At 37.5% G+C, this 19,597-nt stretch overlaps 1 protein-coding gene across 1 annotated transcript in view; it reads left to right on the forward strand.

The window, feature by feature from the left end:
- LOC115894612 (sodium leak channel non-selective protein-like) overlaps positions 1-19,597 on the forward strand; it is a 151,314-nt gene that overhangs the window by 91,839 nt on the left and 39,878 nt on the right. Inside the window, exon 8 of the mRNA XM_030922409.1 lies at positions 4,278-4,668. Coding sequence (XP_030778269.1) covers positions 4,278-4,668 — 391 coding nt within the window. The remainder of the gene's footprint in view (positions 1-4,277; positions 4,669-19,597) is intronic.

The raw sequence follows: 19,597 nt of genomic DNA on the forward strand, positions 1-19,597 counted from the left end.
GGATACAAGAATTGTTTAGGAGAGAAAACCAACAGGAAGTGGTGAGCATCGCTATATGAGAGAAGGGGAGGTGAGAAGGACGAAGAATGACATTCAGGGACATAGCCAAGTGAAGATGTTCAGCTCACCCTCAGGCACAAGAGCCTGGAACTCAGACAAAAAGTCTGGACTGAAGATTTAGAGCTGGGGGTTGTTTGCCTACAGATATTCATGAAGCAAATGAATTGTCCATGGAGAAAGGATAGCTGGGTAATGGAATAACCCTCAGAAAAATAGTTAATAACTACCAGCATTCCAGAGATGAACAATGGAAGTGGAACTAATGAAAGGGACTGAAAAAGAGTGCCCAGAGAGGGAAGAAGAAAAACAAAACCTTGGTATCCAGAAGACAGAAAAAGAGGGGGGTATTTTAGGTGAGGAGGGAGAGGAAAAGAAAGAATCAGTACAATGGTGTTTGGTGGTCTGCCAGGGGAGGCACGATGAGAGGAAGTCACCTCTGATCCCTTTGAAGGGGCTTTCTCTGCCACCTTCGTCAGCACCAATGCCCACTTTCTCTGCCGTTGATCATTATACTACACGTCATGGCATTCCTTCTTTTGCTTCTAGTCCATGCAGATTCTTAGCTGTACTGCCAACGTGAAAAGATAGTGTGGAAAAACCTTAACCAGATGTTAATTTTACTCCAAGTATTATTTTTAGAATCTCCCATGAAGGTTTTACTCATACAATTGCCAAATTGCCAAATGAAAACATATGCATATAACGTACACATGTTATATACATATAACACTGTATACATTGATTATATATAAGTGCTTAGGAAACGGAAGTTTTGTTGAAAAATAATATATTTTCATTATTATTATTATGTATTTTAGATGTGGAATGTGTGTGTGTGCATGCGTGTTCATATTGTGATTTGTTAGCATTAAATAAACACAAAGAATAATTATTCTACCTTAATTAATAGGGGGAGGATAAAAATCTGGTGAGGAAATTTTATTTTTAAATATCTTTCATTAAGGGAAAACTGTCACAATTTTTTAAGCTGCTATTTTCAGCTTCCCTTGCTTGCTCTGAAGTATCCAGTATAAACAATATACTTTTTTTCTTCACACCTTCCTTGAAGTTTGAGGGGGTGGAGATAGAAACAAATCTATGAGGAGAGAGCAAATATGTTCAAATCTCTTTTCTTTCACAGTCTTGACTTAAAGTAGCCTTCACTTCAATCGTCTCCAAGAAGACAACAGTCCATGCTGCAAATACAGCCAACACTGTTGACATTAATTGGCTCTTCACTGAGCCAGAGAAGAAAAGGAAGAACAACTTGAGAGTAACTTTAACTTCTCGTAAATTCAAAACAACTTTTGAGATTTCCAAACTTTCAAGTGATTTTAAAAGCATTCACTTTATTTTTTCATCAGTTCCTTTCAGGAAGAAATACGTATTTCCTACTAAACTAAAAGCAGCTCATTGATTATAATTTAAAATGGCAGATTAAAAATTAATATTTAGTAAACAGAAAAGTCCAGAAAATATCTTCCCATTGATTCAATAATATTTACAATTAGACATATATAAATCAACTTTAAAACCTTTCATCTAATCTCTTTAGAAAATAAAATAGAGCTCAGCACCACATTGTATATAATATCTTTGAAGAATGTGTAATTTTATAACTGTAGCTTGCCTATAAATTCACCCTAAAATAAATTATAATAATGAAATTTTTTCAATATTATATGTAAGTTAGAAGCTTTTTCCACTGGTCTCAAAATAAGAGTTTACAATTATTGTAATAATAAAAATTAGATAAGAAATGAAATGAAGAGCTTGAATTTTATTATGTATAAATCAATTTCTTTCTTTATTAGAATTCTTTCACAAAAGGTATTAGGTAATTGCCCTGTTGTATTATAATTCATGCACATAAAATATCTCAGCAATGAAAGTTAATTGAAGCTCCCTCCTCATCACTGTAAATGTTTCTAAACTGCTTTGACTGGGCCAAATTAAAACAAAAGATATTCTTTAATAAATGCTCAGAGAAAATTGGTAACAGAGCATGACTAACCTCATAAATGATGTTCCCAGATATATTTAAAGTTTCATGTTAAATATTCCTCATTTATTTTTTAGACTTGTTTTATATAAAGCATAATGCATACAAACAGAACAAATAAATTTATGAGCCACATTATATTTTCTTAATATAAAAATCCAAGAGAGAAATAAAAATTACTAAGTGCATTTTGAGCAGTTTGATTTTACCGTGTATCATTTTTTCTTTTTCTTTACGATTTTATTCTAAAATGATGCAACAAATCAGTTACATAAAAATGACTTTTTATAATGCATTAACAGTTTACTGTATTTTTCTTCTTGTTATTTAATAATGGAAACTTCTATTTAATTTTTTAGTTATTTGCCTACATTTAATTAGCCTTTCAAAAGTAACTCAGTTTAATGATATGGCTTTTAAGAAAAAACAAAATATTAATTGCCTCCACACTGTATGTTAATGTATCATATGGGGATGTATATACTGCATGGAAAAAATCGGATGTTGTATGCCTCTTGGGAGCAGGAAGGGGAATTCAACTAATAATATATCTTTGGAAATTTTTGATTTTTTAGAGATGAGGTCACAATATGTTGCCCAGACTGGGGTGTGGCAGCTATTTACAGATACAATCATATCTCACTACGCCCTCCAATTTCTTGGCTTGAGGGATCCTCCTACCTTAGCCTCCCTAGTAGCTGGGACTACAGGCACATGCCACCTCGCTCAGCCTTGGAATTTTTCTTTTTTTTTTTAACGCATATCTTCTTTGCTTGTTATAAATTCATTAGATATGATTCCAGGAAAGCAATTATGAAAAGAAAATCACAAAGAAATAGTCATAAATTTTCACATATAGCATAAGAATCTGAGAAAATAGACTATGTCTTTAAAGGTTCTAATCCAAACCTCAAAGAATTGACAGAAATAACACAATTAAGTACCTGGGGGAGGTGGAGGAAGAACCTTGACTAGATTGTCATATGAATGGTTAAAATAAAAAGTTATTGAAAATATTTTTAGAATCACATTATTAATAAAGCCACTCGCCCCACTCCCCCACCTTTCTTTGATTTGAAACCCAGTCTTATTTTAAATCCTGGTAAGGCAAGAAATATTAAATTTAACAAGAAAATAAAACAGAACAAGTTCTTATCAACAAAAAGAAGACAGCATTCAGACAGGACACTGCAGTCCACAGAGAGATATTTCTCTGGTGATTTACATTGTTAAATTTGAAGAGCATATATTTTGAAGCACCTTTGTTGTCAAGGTTTATTTATGAAGATGTGACTTGCTTCTCAATGGAACTTCAAGCACTTTTTTAAAAGCTTTATCCACCAGGGCTAGGAAGTGGAATCTTGATTGGAAGGCTCTGTCAAAGCTGGTTTGAGTGATGGTTGCACTTTTCATCAGCATAATCCATAATCCTCCCTCCCATTGGCTGCTATAATTCATTGTCACAACCACACACCCATCTTCTCAAAGAAAAGATGCTCCTGCATCCAATACCGAGGCCATTTGCAAGCTCCCACCGTTGATATACAGACTGATATTCACAAATTATCTAGTCAGAGCCTTCCTAAGGAGCACCTGTATACTGTAACTCACTGCCGAATTTACAGCTTGTCAGGAAAGCGCATGCCCTCACTGCACTGTGTCAATCATGGCCCAAAATCTTTTACTCAAAACCTTCTAGCTATTTCTCACACCACTCGAGGAAGTTTGACATCTCATAAAATTCAAAAATGAATTTGTGTCATAAAGGAAAACGAGACTGAAAGGATTCCTGATTAAATGAAGATAAGATCCATCATGTTTCTATACAAGTTCATTTGCTTATTTAGAATGCCAGTATTAATCAAATCTTTTTGATCAGAGGTCTTTTGTTTTCCTTATTTAATCTATGTTATTTTTTTATCCGTAAGATATAAGGAACTATGTTGAATCACAAGTTAAAATTCTATTGGATGTGATGAGTTATAATTACCAATAATGATAGAACAAGTGATATGCGTGTGAGTGTGTGCACATGTGTGTATATGTGTGTACCTAAAGTGAGAGCAGACACACCCTGCTATATGCTTATCTCAGAAGAACTGGAAAGGGTAAAAGTGTTTTCTGTACCAAAATCAGTATCACTGACATTAGAATCACTAGCATTATACCCTCGGGCTTTCTAACAGAAAATGCTGCCATATTTTATTTTGCTAAGTGTCACACTGGTGGATGATTAGCAGCAAGAGGGGATCATCAAATAAAAGAATGAGACAGGAGAAAAGCTATGTACACATCAGCACCATAATCCGTATTGACAGAGCGGGTGATGCAGCCAGGAGTCAAGGAGATGATGGCTGCTCCGGGCACCATCAAGGTGAAGAACCAGCAGCCAGACCTCAAGGTTTACTGGAGTCAGGGCCATGCATGAGAGCAGGATTCACTGGGTTGCAGGGCACAGCAGCAGTGAAGAGAGTGTACAGAAGAGAGCCAGGCAGCAAACGGGGCCACACCACCCATCTGCTTCCATGCTGCCTGCCCAAGGGTAGTATTTCAGCTGAATCTCCTCCGCAGATGTGGGCAAAGGAGCTCCAGGGCGTGTCCTCATTGTAAGCTGAGAAACTCATAGCGCCAGGCAGCAGGATTTAGTAACTGACTTAAAGGGATAACCTGAGTCCTTAAAATGAAGGTGTCTCTCAGCACAGGACTCCTGCATGGCAGTGAAGATGCAATGAGATTTTTAAAGGATGTCTGAAAGCTGAGTTCACTGGAGGAGGATTTGCAGCTATTATTCCCCAGCGTCCAGGCGGCCTAGAGCCCCATCGCCCAATCCTCCTAAGCTGGCCCGGCAGGCACAATAGCACCTTGGTGACGCATTAGGCTGCAGGGCTGGAGGATTAGTGGGCACCCTTGTTGATGCTCCTTAGAGGAAGGAAGCAACGAAAACCTCCCGCAGCCCAGTGTTCCTTCCCCAGTTGAAGGAGGAAGAACTTCTAATACTCCTGATCTTGGGTTGAGCACTTTGATTTCAGGAACTGTCCACGCCAAAGGGAAAAAATAAAATAAAATCTTTAAGCCTTTAAAATACAGAAATGTGTAATTAAAAGACTGCATCAAGGTAGTCACCTTTTCTGCTGAGACGTGCATTTTAACTCTCTGCTGAGGGAGTGCTGCAACCCAGGCCTCCCACCAGTACCCTTGTTCCCTTTATTTTTATTTCACATCCAAGTGAAATGCTTTCATTCCAGGTGGAATGAGGAATTCCAAACCTTCTCTTCGTGGGTTTGTGTGATCTGTTTACAAATACGTTTAAATGTAGTTTGCCATAAAGCAAATGGTTCAACACATGTTCTCTCTAAATATATTAATACAAAGAGCATCGTTAACTAGGTATTAAAAAGAGCAAAACTTAGTAATTGTGGTTAGAAAACCTGGACACAATTTTTAAAAGCTATGCTGTGAATACAGCATTCTCATTTCTTTGAAAAGAGGTGTCATTTTAAAATAATGTTTGAGAGAGAATGTACCATCATAATTGAACATAAGCTGTTATTAGTTAAGGGGAGATAAGCAAAAGGCAGATAAGGACAGTGTAGATGCAAACCACATGCACAGAAACCAGAGGGCTGACTCCAATCCCAGGTGCACATGTTACGCTTATGAGCCATGCAACCTTGAGTAATGCCTGAGATTCTCTCTGTGCCTGAGATTCCTCATCTGCAAAGTCATAAGAGCAGAAGACTTCTAGGTTTGTCTTGAAGGTGTGATAATGTGATCTATGCACAACACCTACCTTGCACATATCAAGTCTGATGTAAACCAGTATTACAGAAATCAGTGTGATCCCTGGACATCTTTCAGGGAATGCTTTTAGGGGAGTCAGGAGATAAAACTGTCTTCATAATAATACTAATATATCATTTATCTTTTCCATTGTGCTATGGTTTGGATCTGTGTCCCCACCCAAATCTCACGTTGAACTATAATCCCCATTGTTGGAGGTGGGGTCTGGTGGGAGGTGATTGACAGTTTCTAATGGTTTAGGACCATCCTCCTAGTGCTGTTCTCATGACAGCGTTCTCACAAGGTGTGGTTGTTTATAAGTGTGTAGCACTTCCCTTCTCTCGCTCTTCCTCCCGCTGCAGCTATGTAAGGAATACCAGCTTGCCCTTTGCCTTCTGCCATGATTAAAGTCAAGCAGATGCTGCCCGTGCTTCCTGTACAGCCTGCAGAACTGGGAGCCAATTAAACCTCTTTACTTTATAAATTTCTTTATAGCAATGCAAGCACAGACTAATACACATTGTGTTGGTATTTGCTCTGATGAACCAAAAACAATGATGGATAAAACTGCTAACATCTTGGCCTGAATTAAGCCAGTGGGACCTACCTACAGCTAGAGTGCTAGCAGACATGGCATTCCTCACCAGCATGCATTGGCAATAAAAGAAAAACACCAGTTTCATTTTAAGATAGCCTTAATTGAGTAACACAACTATTAATTTTCTAAATCTTGACCCCTGGTTCTGCCTTTTTTAATATTCCATATGGCAAAATGGGAAGTGTGCACACAGTACTTTTGTTGCATACCCAAATACAATGGTTGTCTCATGAAAAAGCAGTGTACTAACTTAGTATTCTTTGTGGAAAATAACTTTTACTTTTAAATTGGGTCAAAGATTCATTCACAAGATAGACCAGTGGATTTTGATGTAACTCCCCAAAAGTCCTTTCGTATAGTTTCAGATTCCACATTGTAACTAATCTTTATAACAACCACTTGTTGAGTGTCGGTGTAGTATCAAAGTGGACAATCCCTAACTACCAGGAAAGGCATTGTAATCCTCCTTCCCACCACACATTTGTGAGGCTGGATTTTCTTCATCCACTTCAACCAAAGCAATACACTGCAACAAATTGACGAAGCACATGTGGGAATTCAGCGGCCTTTTAATGAAGCCCAACATCATAAAGTTGTGCAGAAATGTAAAAAATGTCATTCTTCTTATGAACTTTTTGTTTTAGGAAGTAGTTTTTTAATTAAGATTAGATCATTATACCCTTAAAAATATCATATTACTTGAATCGTGGGGAAAGTATAAACAGTGACAATGTATGTGCCGCTAATGTTGAAGGAGGAATCACAGATATAACGCCAAACTGTCAAAACAAAACACATTTTTCACCAATTATGAATTTTTGTTATTGGCATTAATACAAGGTCATCAATCCCTTAGCTTCATTTGTTACTGAATTTTTTTTTTACGCTTTCTGATATCTAAACACAAAAGAGGTCCCTCCAAAATGGACTGAAGTGCCCTGATTTGCTGATTTCAGAATTGGTGTCAGAAGGCGTGAGAGGGCAGGGGACATGTCCTGACAATCCTAAAGTCGTGTGCTCCTCTTTGGAGCTGTGTGGGCTTTCATTTCCGAGGGCTCTTTTTCACTGAAGCTGAAAGGTGTCATGCCTATTCCCCCATATTATGGGTGAATTATGTCCCCTCACAATGTACATGTTGAAGTCCTAACCTCACAGAACCTGTGAATGTGACTGTATTTGAAGACAAGATATTTACAGAGATAATTAAGTTAAAATGAGGGCATAGGCATGGACCCTAATCCAATGTGACTGGTGCTCTTATAAGAAGAGCAGGTAAGGACAGAGACACACACAGAAGAGACCCTGTGAAAACTCTAGAAGAGGCCACTGACAAGCCAAGGAGACAGACCTCAGGAGAAACAACCCCACTGACACCAAGGATGATGAAGAAGTCAGTCTCTATCATCAAAGTCTATAGTATTCATTATGCCGGCCCTTAGAAAACTCATCCACCCCCTCTTTCTTGCTCCCCATCCCTGAGTCCCTTTGCCCGTCCAGCACCACATCCCGAGGAGGCCGGGGAATGTGGTGTTTCCACAATTAGAAATTCATCTCAATGTATAGTTTGGTCCGTGATTTGAAAACAGAATTTAATCATACCAAAATAATGAGAATAAGCGTGCAAAAACCCCAAAGAGCCTGTTATTCATGACACACGTTGGATACACTGTCAACGTTTCTATTCAGCTTAACCCGACTTTTCCAAAGGATTGGAAATGGCTGAAATTCAGATGTGCATATATAATCTTCTGGATGGTAAAGATGGAAATTAGAGGCCATGGAGCAGATAATGAAAGATGATAGCAGATGGTGAGTATAAGGAGAGTTACAGGAACTGGGCACAAAATTAGGGCCTCTGAGGGATTCTTGAAACAGAAATAAATGCAGATATTAAAAAATCTATCAGAACTCAACAGATTGCCGTGACCTCATAGAGATTATAAAGTGTTGAAATACTGAAATTTAAAATTTCAGTTCCTGGATTATTACCACTGAATGGATAACCTTCAATTTAATATGTTTTTGTGTTTTCTTAGGATAAATAAATCCGACAAGCACAAACATTTCATAACTGACCACAAAGACCTTAGCGTCACTCTGAGGTTTTAGGCAGAGAATACCACAGATCAAGATGCATCAAAAGATAGCTCACTATATCCCAAACACAGATGTATTTGCTTGTCCAAACAGGGCCACATTTTCCTTAATTTTAGTTCTTTTGAGATTGTTTCCAAATCACTTCTTACATGGATATTACAAACAAAATTCGTGCGACATCGATTTTGACCTCCAGTCCTGCTTCCCCGAACATTCCCTCTCAATTTACAGTAACTCCATCTCCTCAGCTTCCTTGGAATCCCCACTGACTACACAATTCCTTTCCTATTTTACAGCCAAAACCAAATGAAATTCTGTTGAATTCACTTTGAAAATACATCCAAATGCGACCACTTGTCTTCTCTCTCATTGCCGCAATCCTTGGGTGCCATAGTCTCTGACCAGGATTAGTGCAATGGCCTTCAACTAATGTCTCCCTGCCTCCAGTCATTGTCTCCTCACCCTCTGTTCTCCATGAGGCAGCCAGAGAGAGCCTCATAAAACACGTCAGATCCTGTAATTCAGGGGTCCCAAGCCCTGGGTCACAGTACATGTCCAGTTAGGAACCTGGCTGCACAGCAGGAGGTAAGCAGCCAGGGAGCCAACTAAGCTTTATCTGTATTTACAGCCCCTCCCCATGGCTTGAATTTACCACCTGAGCTCTGTCTGCTGTCAGATCAGCATGGCATTAGATTCTCATAGGAACTTAAACCCTAGTGGGAACTGTGGATCTAGGCTGGGATCTGGGATCTAGGTTGCATGCTCCTTATGAGAATCTCATGCCTGATGATCTGTCACTGTCTCCCATCACCCCCAAATGGGACCATCTAGTTGCAGGAAAACAAGTTCAGGGCTCCCAGTGATTTTACATTATGGTGAGTTATATAATTATTTCATTATATATTGCAGTGTAACAATAATAGAAATAAAGTGCACAATAAACATAATGCACTTGAATCCTCCAGATACCATCCCCCCCACAACTGGGTCAGTGGAAAAACTGTCTTCCACGAAACTGGCACCTGGTGCCAAAAGGGGATTGGTGACCACTGCTGTAATTCCTCTGCTTAAAACCATCCAGAGGGTTCTCATTTAATTCAGAGAATACTCCAAATTCTTTTCAATGACCTGCAAAGCCCTACCCAGTCTATCCCCATTATCTTGCTACCACCTCTTCTCAATTATCTCCCTCCTTACCCAACTCCACAGCATCAGTCAACTTGCTTGTCCTACTGTGGTTGGGCATACTTCAACCTTTGCTCTTTCTTGCATGTTCCCTTTGCCTGGAATGCTCTTTACACTCACTCCAAATCTACACCACTCATTCCCCCACCTCCATCAAGTCTTAGCTTCAATGACACTCCTTCAGTGAGCCCCTTCATGACTCCTGCTTAATAACAGAATCTCACCTTCACCGCATATTCCTGTTACCCTTATGCTGTTGTTAGCACTTAACAACACCTACCAGAGTACATAGTTTTTACCATACTAAATAGAAATAACAATTTCTAACATGCTGTGTATTCTAGTTATTTATTGTTTATAATCTATCTCACCCACTAGAATAGGAGTTGCAAAGGTAGGAATGTTTATCTATTTGTCAATTCATCTCCAGAGTATAAAATAGTGACTACACATAAAAGGAGCTAGATCAAAACTTGTTGAATGTGGCCTGGTACAGTGGCTGACACCTGTAGTCCCAGCACTTTGAGAGGCTGAGGTAGGAGGATCTCTCAAGCCCAGGAGTTTGAGATTGGCCTGAGCAACATGGCAAAGCCCCGTCTCTAAAAAATCATACAAAAAATTAGTTGGGCATGGTGGTGCACACATCTGTGGTCCCAGCTACTTGGGAGGCTGAAGTGGGAGGATCACCTGACCTAGGAAGGTCGAGGCTGCAGTGAGCCATAATGGTGTCACTACATTCCAGCCTGGGCTGCAGAGTGAGATGCTGTCTCAAAAACAAACAAACAAACAAAAACAGTTGAATTTGTTAAACCTTTCTACAAACTTCCCAGATTCCATTTTTTAGCATAGGTGAAGTTCCTGAAGAGTAGGAATCAAATATTTTATTTGTTTTCTTTCCATAGTGCTTTTTCCATAGTGCTTTCTGAACAATAGGAAACTCCAAACAGCCAGACATATCAGTGAAAACTCCAGTGCTCATTCAATTATTCAGATGTTTGGTGTGTCTCAAATAATAGTGGCACAAAATATGATTTTCAGATACAGTGGGATCCTGGGCAAAAGTATTTCCTGAATCATTTCTTTGCTTCTTCTCCAAATACTCAGAACCATCATATTTTCATCTGGATACACAAAGCCCAGTACATTGTCGCTCACACACCTGCCTTCTTCCAAGAACCTGCAAGTGACTCAGTTCTTGGCAACACCTTTTCCTCAACTTTTCTGCTCAGGGCAGTTGTGCTCAATAAGGTTCTTTGGAGGAAAGCTGTCTTTTTAGAGTAGATGTCTTAAGATGTAAATTACTAGTGAGATTAACCCTCCTAGGACCATTGCATTTCAAAAAGAGAATTTACAAACCCAGTTAAATGTCCACTACTGTGACATACTGAAAACAAATTATGGACTTTTTTTCCCCCTATTTCTGACCTATTCAGTATGTAGAACAGACTTTCTAACAGAACACCTATTCCTGTAAGAGTGCAGTCCCCTGGAATACACATGGTCAAGCTTCCGGATAATTAGAAATTTACTCACTCATTGATACCATCACTGAACACAATTACAATGAGAAAAGTGTCTCATATTAATATTTGAGCCTGTTTTGGTGACTTGTATGTCCATTGTCAAAACATCTCGAAAGAAAAAATATATTCTGTCAGTTTGATGTTTGGTCGACACATAAATATGAAAGAGGAGAGAGAAAGGGAAGGAGAGAGAAATCTGACACACAGTGATGTTTGGTGTTATGTAAGTGAAACAGATTGGGGGTGAAATATTAAATTATTCATTCTTCATTCCTTTATCATGACATTGCATAAACAAAAGTACATTTGTGTGGCTCTTTTAAAAGTTTTATAAGCATTTCTTATTGTCATGAGTTTTTTGCATTCTTAATCGTGACAAAGGCAAACAACAGAAAGACTCCCATCTAAATATGCCTACGTGTGTGTTTTGAGCTAAACTGTATCCGCTCTCTTCTAAAATTTATATACTGAAGTCCTACTTTTCAGTACTCCAGAATGTGACTGTATTCGGAGATAGAGCATCTTAAGAGGTAAAGTATAATGAGATCTGCAGGGTATCCCTAATGTACTATGACTTAAAACAAGAGGCAATTTTGACACGAAAAAGACACCAGACATGTGCATGCACAGAGGGAAGATGATGTGAGAACACAACCACAAGATGGCCATCTGCAAGCCATGGAGAGTGGCCTTGGAGCAAACTCACCCTAATGATACAGAGGGTAAAGGCTTGGAAGACTGAGTGGGTGGAGGTGGCGGATGATGAGAACTTACTTAATGGGTACATTGTATGTAATCTGGGTAATGGATACCCTAAAAGCACTGACTTGGCTACCATGCAATCTATGCATATAGCAAAATTGCACTTGTACCCCATATATTTATACAAATTTCAAAAAAAGAAGAAACCCACCCTGCTGACAGCTTGAATTTGACTTCTAGCCTCCAAAACTGTGAGAAAACTTCTATTGTTTAAGACACCTAGTCTCTGGTATTTTGTTATGGCAGCCACAGCAAACTAACAGTGTGGTTTTCTTTGAAAGCACTCAGAGAAAAACAATGCCTAACTAATGGAAGAATAATAATACAAATGGCAACTGACTTTCATCCAAAAAAAAAAAAAAAAAAAGAAAGAAAGCCAGAAGATAATGAAATGGCATCTTTAAGGTATTGGGGAAAACTTATCAATTCAGAATTCTATATCCAGAAAAAAAAAATCCTTAAAAATGAGGATAAAATAAACACATTTTCAGATAAACATAATCTGGCAAAATGTATCACCAAGAAACCTGAATTGCTAACGGAAGTCTTTCAGGCTTAGGGGAAACTTGAATCTGCACTGAAAAATGAAGACACCAAAAGATGTAAATACCATGGGTAAATATAAAAGACTACTTTTTTCTCTTAGTTGTTTCCACAGACAATTGGTTTTTTAAGCCCCCACTCCTTGCAGAACAATTGATTGTTAAAAGCAAAAGTGTTAACATTGCACTGTGCACTTTTAATGTATTTCACTGCAAGACATATGACAACAGAATAAACAACAAAGGGAACTATGGTATAAACAAATAATACTCTATAGTTGTAAAAAATTTACATTTTTTTGTGAAATGTTACAATATTAACTCTAGGTAGATTGTATTAAATATAAATATTATAATCCCAAGAGCAAGCACTAAAAAATAACATTAAAAGACATAGCTTACAAATTAATAGAGAAATTAACAATTAGTGCTAAAAAAATACTCAGTTAACCCAAAAGAAGGCAGGAAGAAGAAACAGGAAAACCAAAAACGGATACAAAAATTAGAAAGCACATCACAACATAGACATAAATCCAACTATATGAATAGTTACATTAAATGTAAAGGAACTAAACACTCAACTGAAATGCAAAGATTCACAGACTGTGGAGGAGGGAAGTGGAATGCACAAAAACCAATCATTTTCTATCTGTAAGAGACACACTTTAACATGAAGACACAGGTTAAAAGTGGAATCATGGGACTAACACACCATGCAGACACTAATCCTAGAAAATTTCTGTGAAGTAGGAGTTGAGGCACTGTTTATCTATAAATTTATGGAGTTTTTCCTGTCTCATTTTTTTGGAAAGATTTGTTTTTTCCATTTTCTGCAGTAGTTGCCTGTGAAGGCAAGAGACAGATATGAATAAGGGAACTTTCTCAGTTGAAGAAAGGGTTCTATATCTTGATCAGGTGTAGGTTAGGAGGGTGAATATATTTGTAAAACTAACCAAATCACACATTCAAGATTTGTTCATTTCGCTGTATGTAATTATTTCTCTGTTTAAAAAAGAGGAAGGCTCTTAAAGACATATTGACTAATAGCAATGGATAGAGTTTATTTCGATCCTGAGTTAATTTTCTTAAAACCTCATATATTGGTATATATAAAAATGGAAATAGTCTTAAATATCTGATGACATCAAGAAATTGTTATTTGCTCTAGCTACGTAATAATGCTTTGTTTTTTATTTTATTATCTTTTAGAGAAACATCTTAAAGATTGAAGGATGAAATGAGCTAATGTTTGGGACTGCCTTCTAAGTAGCATGAGGAGACTTAGTAGTGGATGGGATATATATGAAACCAGACTGAGCAAGAGTTGATGACTGTTGAAGTTGAGAGATGGACACACTGGAGCTGGATACATTGTTTTCTTTTTAGAATTCTTTCTAATAAAACATTTTAAAAAGGTAAAAAATCTTTCTGCCTTTGTACATAACTTTTTTCTGACTAAAAGACCATTTCAGCCATTCTCTCATTTAAAGTTTGACACACCATTTCTCTTGCCTTATGCTCTGTCTCAAATGGCACTTCTTCCTGCCTCCTTTATTCTGTCGTGTCCTCATTCTTCCCCTAGCATAATTAGCATCTGCTTCCCAATGGTTCTTAATACTCTACGTTAATGGGACCACGATTCCCTTCAAACCCGTGCTCTTTTCAAAGTGACAGAGCAACAACCCCAAAGGGATTTTTGATTCCAGAAAAAAAGCTGAGTGATTTTTAATATTAATATTAATGTATTTCCATATGTATCACCAAGAAAAACCTTCTTCTAATTAATATCAAGTATTATTTATATGTTTGATGTCAACAATGTTTAAGAACTAATCCATGAGATTAAAACTCATAGTTAGCTGGTAGTTTAAAAATTTTGACAATTTAACCACCCACTTTATGGGAAAGATACACACACACACACACACACACACACACACACACACAGTGGTTAATAAACACTAACAGCATGAATGGTGGAATTACATGGAACTTCCAATGGCTTCTTCACATCCTTTCTGTCTCTGAATGTTTGCAACTATTATTACTTTTACAATCAAAATAACTTATTTTTTAAAGTCAACTGGATAATTATCTTTAAATCAGATGATGCCAAGGATAATATTCTATTCATTAGACTTAGATAAGGAAGAGACTGAAATACAGTTAAAACAAATCCATCAGATGGAATGACTAATCTTTGCATCATTAATGCTGAGCCACTATCACTATATGCCTCCTACACAATGTAGTATGGGATACACACCATCAACTATGAAACACTCTTGCCAAAATGATCAGCATGAATGCAATCAAACTCATAGACCTACATTCCAATCAATTGAATATATGGGGGACAGAAAAGCAAGTGTTTAACAAGTTAAAAGTTACCGTGAAGAATTGATCATCCAAATCCAGAAGGAGTATACAGGAAATCTTTTAGATCTCTTCATCATATCAATGTCAAAGGGGAAAAGGGAGGCACAGAGGAACCCACTTCCAATGCGATATAAAAACTGTAAAAGACATTTCAAGAGCAAATTAGGGAAAGGTGGTTATGGATTGAATATTAGATGCTATAAGAAATTAGTGTTAATTCCACATTGTGGATTATGACTATGAGGCACATATTCTTGTTTCTCTGCAACACACCCAAAATATTCAGGGGTAAATACCAAGCCGTCGATAACCTAACTTACAAAGCAAAACAACTGGTCAAAAATTATGTTACCTGTGGAGGGTCTTGACTACAAGTTGTTCAAATTCTTGGCATTTTGAACAAAGAATTGGACCAAATGCATAAACAAAGCAATGAAAGAATGAAGCAATAAAAGCAGAGCTTTATTGAAACAAAAGTACACTCCACAGAATGGGAGCGAGCTCAATCAGGCAGGTCAAGAGTGCTGGTTAAGCAATTTTCTAGGGTTTAAATACCACCTAAAGGTTTCCCATTGGTTACCTGGCTATACCCTATGCAAATGAACAAGTGGCCTAAGACCACTCTGATGGGCTGCAGGAGGAGACCAATAAGAAGTACTTTCCACTTTTCCTCTGCCACACAGTGAAAAGTAGGGGGATGACTGCAAAGGGAGTAGCCTCTGATCCTCTGATCCATACTTAGGCATGGAGGGGGGCGGTTTCTTTGGATTCAGTTCTAGGAAGTCAGCGTGAATCAGCTTTATAGACCCTGCCTCCAGACCCTATGCTCCTGCCTCAATTAGATCTAGGTAGTAGTATTATGGTAGGCTCAAAAATGGTTGGTGCCCCAAAATATATCCACATGCCATTCCTGGGACGTGTGAATGTTACCTTATGTACTAAAAAAAAAAGAAGAGGTCTTTGAAGATGCGATTAGTTTAAGGATCTTGACATGAGAGATTATCCTGGATTATCTGGTCAGCCCTAAATGCAATCACATGTATCCTTATAGGAGAGGCAGAGGGGTATTAAACACACACAGTGGAGAAAGTGATGGGAAAATACAGAAGAGAGAGTTGAAGATGCTGGTCTTGAAAACTGGAGTGGTATACCTATTCAACACAGTGTTGGAAGTTCTGGCCAGGGCAATCAGGGAAGAGACAAAAATAAAGGGTATTCAATTAGCAAAAGAGGAAGTCAAATTGTACCTGTTCACACATGACATGATTGCATATTTAGAAAACCGCACTGTCTCAGCCCAAAATCTCCTTAAGCTGATAAGCAAAGTCTCAGGATACAAAATCAATGTGCAAAAATCACAAGCATTCCTATATACCAATAACAGACAGCCAAATCATGAGTGAACTCACATTCACAATTGCTTCAAAGCGAATAAAATACTAGGAATCCAACTTATAAGGAAAGTGAAGGACCTTTCCAAAGAGAACTACAAACCACTGCTCAACGAAATAAAAGAGGACACAAACAAATGGAAGAACATTCCATGCTCATGGATAGGAAGAATCAATATCATGAAAATGACTCAAGGTAATTTATAGATTCAATGCCATCCCCATCAAGCTACCAATGACTTTCTTCACATAATTGGAAAAACTACTTTAAAATTCATATGGAACCAAAAAAGAGCCTGCATTGCCAAGAGAATCCTAAGCAAAAAGAACAAAGCTGGAGGCATCATGCTACATGACTTCAAACTACACTACAAGGCTACAGTAACCAAAACAGCATAGTACTGGTACCAAAACAGATATGTAGACCAATGGAACAGAACAGAGGCCTCAGAAATAACGCCACACATCTACAACCATCTGATCTTTGACAAATCTGACAAAACCAAGAAATGGGGAAAGAATTCCCTATTTAATAAATGATGCTGGGAAAACTGGTTAGCCATATGTAGAAAGCTGAAACTGGATCCATTCCTTATACTTTATGCAAAAATTAATTCAAGATGGATTAGAGACTTAAATGTTAGACCTAAAACCATAAAAACCCTAGAAGAAAACTGAGGCAATACCATTCAGGACTAGGCATGGGCAAGGACTTCATGACGAAAACACCAAAAGCAGCAGCAAGAAAAGCCAAAATAGATAAATGGGATCTAATTAAACTAAAGAGCTTCTGCACAGCAAAAGAAACTACCATCAGAGTGAACTGGCAACCTACAGAATGGGAGAAAATTTTTGCCATCTACCCATCTGACAAAGGGCTAATATCCAGAATCTACAAAGAACGCAAACAAATTTACAAGAAAAAAAAACAAACAACCCCCTCAAAAAATGGGCAAAGGACATGAACAGACACTTCTCAAAGAAGACATCTATGCAGCCAACAGACAAATGAAAAACTGCTCATCATCACTGGTAATCAGAGAAATGCAAATCAAGACCACAATGAGATACCATCTCACACCAGTTAGAATGGCAATCATGAAAAAGTCAGGAAACAACAGGTGCTGGAGAAGACGTGGAGAAATAGGAACACTTTTACACTGTTGGTGGGAGTGTAAATTAGTTCAACCATTGTGGGAGACAGTGTGGTGATCCCTCAAGGATCTAGAACTAGAAATACCATTTGACCCAGCAATCCCTGGATGTATAATCCAGCAAACCCAAAGGATTATAAATCATGCTACTATAAAGACACATGCACACGTATGTTTATTGTGGCACTATTCACAACAGCAAAGACTTGGAACCAAATGTCCATCAATGATAGACTTGATTAAGAAAATGTGGCACATATGCACCATGGAATACTATGCAGCCATAAAAAATGATGAGTTTATGTCCTTTGCAGGGACATAAATGAAGCTGGAAACCATCATTCCCAGCAAACTATCACAAGGACAGAAAACCTAACACCGCATATTTTCACTCATAGGTGGGAATTGAACAATGAAATCACTTGGACCCAGGTCTAGGAACATCACACACCAAGGCCTGTCATAGGGTAGGGTGCTGGGGAAGGACTAGCATTAGAAATACCTAATGTAAATGATGAGTTGATGGGTGCAGCAAACCAACATGACTCATGTATACCTATGTATCAAGCCTGCACGTTGTGCACATGTAGCCTAGAACTTAAAGTATAATAAAATGAAATAAAATAAAATAACATAAAATAAAGAAAGAAAATCGGAGTGGTGTGGTCACAAACTGAGTAGTACCACCAACCACCTGAAAATGGAAGAAGCTAGAAACAAATTATCTCCGAGGGTCTTAGCAGCAAGTGCAGTCCTGGTAACACACTGACTTCAGCCAAGTCCAGAACAGTAAAAGAATAAACCTCTGCTGTTTTAGGCCACCATGTTTTTGGTGATTTGTTACAACATCTAGAGGAAACTAACACATGTTTTTCTGGGAATTTACTATAAGTTTCTCTCCTTCTGAATGCAACAAAATTCTTATAATAAAAGACTTTAGTCTGTCAATTTTTTAAAGATCTGGATCCAAATGCATGTTTTAAGGAAAAACAGTATTGTAAAAAATTATTTCAAAGAAAAGATGATACACACAAACACAAAATCAGGCATTAATATCAGATCATTGCCTATGTTATTCTGTATTAATGACACATCAAAATTTTAAAATCATTATTTTCTTTTTTTTTCCTACTTTTAAAGCATCTTTCTTATTTGACAATTATTAAATTACTTTATAGGCAACGTGTAAGCTAGTAAACCACAAACTATATTATGGAGATAAAATTGTAGGAACCAATGGCAAGAGATACAAAATATAGCTCTTGTAGGCTTTCTGATATTTTTCATATTGTGGTTTCCAAGTCATTCTTAATTTTGTAAACTATTTTTTTGTGAATTTTCTCTCCTCCAAAAAATATAACATAAGTTATCCAAATTTATTGCCATAATCAGAGTCTATTTTGGCAAAGAAAGATATTGGCAACAAAAAAGGGTGGTGGTTCAGAGTAGTGTGGAAACCCCTTCAAGTGATCTCTCATATTTTGTATAATCTTGTTTTTCCTTCTCATCACAAGATATTTTGGCTTGGAATTAACAACCTAGCAAGAGCAGATGAACTGTTACATCATCACACACTAAAAGAAGACAGCACAAAATATGTCTAATTTATAATGAATTTTCAAAGTAATTTCCTTTTTAATGGTACTGGATTTTGCAATGTGGATACACTGGTAAATGGTTGGCACAGATACGTAAGGGTAATCCAATAGAAATTTAGGAGCAGCTTGAAAAGAAAAATTATTCACTCACCCTTTTTAAGCCAACTTTTTTTCTGAGAAAGAGCACATATTTTAATGTTTGTGTATGAAAGAGAATTATAGGTAGGGAAATGGGAATGAAGGAGCTGGAAGGGGAGTGAAGTTGTGGAAATATTTAAAGACAGTGGATAATCCAAAATATAACTGAATTTGGAATGGAAATTCACTCTTACATTTTAATGTGCATGTGTCTGAGGTTCTTGTGATTCGTAACATTTGAACAGAATTACAGATCTCTGTTTCAAGGACCACTAAGTCTTGAGTAGCTGGAAAAGTGTCCTCCTGTCTCCATTTTCCTATGTATTGAACTTCTCTCTGCCTTCCATTCTACCTTAGGAATAGTTAGCACATCTCTCAGCTTGCCACC

Source organism: Rhinopithecus roxellana, chromosome 18 (genome assembly GCF_007565055.1).
Source record: "Rhinopithecus roxellana isolate Shanxi Qingling chromosome 18, ASM756505v1, whole genome shotgun sequence".
Taxonomy (NCBI): domain Eukaryota; kingdom Metazoa; phylum Chordata; class Mammalia; order Primates; family Cercopithecidae; genus Rhinopithecus; species Rhinopithecus roxellana.